Below are 1187 nucleotides of genomic sequence, written 5' to 3'. Positions count from 1 at the left end.
TGACTAGCTGCCTTCCTTCTAGTCTTTCACTGCTAAATTAGGGACGGGTAGCGCAGATAGCCCTCGTGTAGCTTTGAGCGAAATTCAAAAGAAACAAACAAACCGGCGATGTTCAGTTTCATATACGCGTAACCTTGTTTACTTAACTCCTAATACTCACACTTCCTAGTATATTTATAAAGTACTCTTTTTTTAAATACCTTAGCTAAGCATAGCTCTAACCAACAATAATGGTATTTAAAAATTGAATAATTGTGTGAAATTTTTAATATTGTAGGTGCGAGATTGTGGAATAATAATAATTGATAAATATCGAGTAATTATATAGAATACTTTTGATATTTATATGGAATATTACTAAAATGTTTGTGGCCCGGCATGGCCAGGTGGTTAGGGGGCACTCGACTCGCAATCTGCGGGTTCGAATCTCCTTCTCACCAAACATGCTCGCCCTTTCAGCCGTGGGGGCGTTATAATGTGACGGTCAGTCCCACTATTCGTTGCTAAAAGAGTAGCCCAAGAGTTGGCGGTGGGTGGTGATGACTAGCTGCCTTCCCTCTAGTCTTACGCTACTAAATTAGCGCAGATAGCCCTCGTGTAGCTTTGCGTAAAATTCTAACCAATAAAGTGTTTAAACAATTATTTAGAAAAATGTCTCATTTCGCACTTAACAACTTTTTCCAATGTTGTACTTTTTAGATCGAGATGAAGAGGAAGATAATGAATATAACAAAGCTCGCTGTTTTATTCGTGATAAATTTTTGGTAAGAACAACAGTTTTATTATAATTCGAATTTCAAATAATTAAATATGTCAGTTTATTGAAAATAATGATAGAACAAAAGAATCTTAAACATTAAAAAAACTTTTAGATTTCTCATTTTAAAATAGTTAGAAAAAAATCTAAACTATTTTACGTGTTCTGTCACAAAAAATAACTTACATCGCTAGAATCCGGGTTTCGATACCCGTGGTAGGCAGAGCACAGATAGTCCTTGTCTAGCTTTGTGTGCATAATTAAAAACAAACAAACACAGAAACAACAAATTTTATAGACTTATAATTTCTGATATGAACGTCATCTAATATAATATTTTGAAAGTCAAATTTTACAAAACCGTAAATTTAAGAAACCGATATTCTTGCTTGGAATATGTTACGTGTATTGTTTATCATTTGTACCAAAA

The 1187-nt window shown here is 33.9% G+C and overlaps 1 protein-coding gene across 1 annotated transcript in view; it reads left to right on the top strand.

The window, feature by feature from the left end:
- The window catches only part of LOC106458943 (guanine nucleotide-binding protein G(s) subunit alpha-like), a 33645-nt gene that overhangs the window by 28875 nt on the left and 3583 nt on the right, over positions 1 to 1187 (top strand). The window contains exon 10 of the mRNA XM_022385309.1: positions 677 to 764. Coding sequence (XP_022241017.1) covers positions 677 to 764 — 88 coding nt within the window. The remainder of the gene's footprint in view (positions 1 to 676; positions 765 to 1187) is intronic.

Source organism: Limulus polyphemus, unplaced genomic scaffold (assembly GCF_000517525.1).
Source record: "Limulus polyphemus unplaced genomic scaffold, Limulus_polyphemus-2.1.2 Scaffold536, whole genome shotgun sequence".
In the NCBI taxonomy this organism is placed as follows: domain Eukaryota; kingdom Metazoa; phylum Arthropoda; class Merostomata; order Xiphosura; family Limulidae; genus Limulus; species Limulus polyphemus.
The sequence above is the reverse complement of the archived record's forward strand: the minus strand, read 5'-3'. Positions and strand labels throughout refer to the sequence as shown.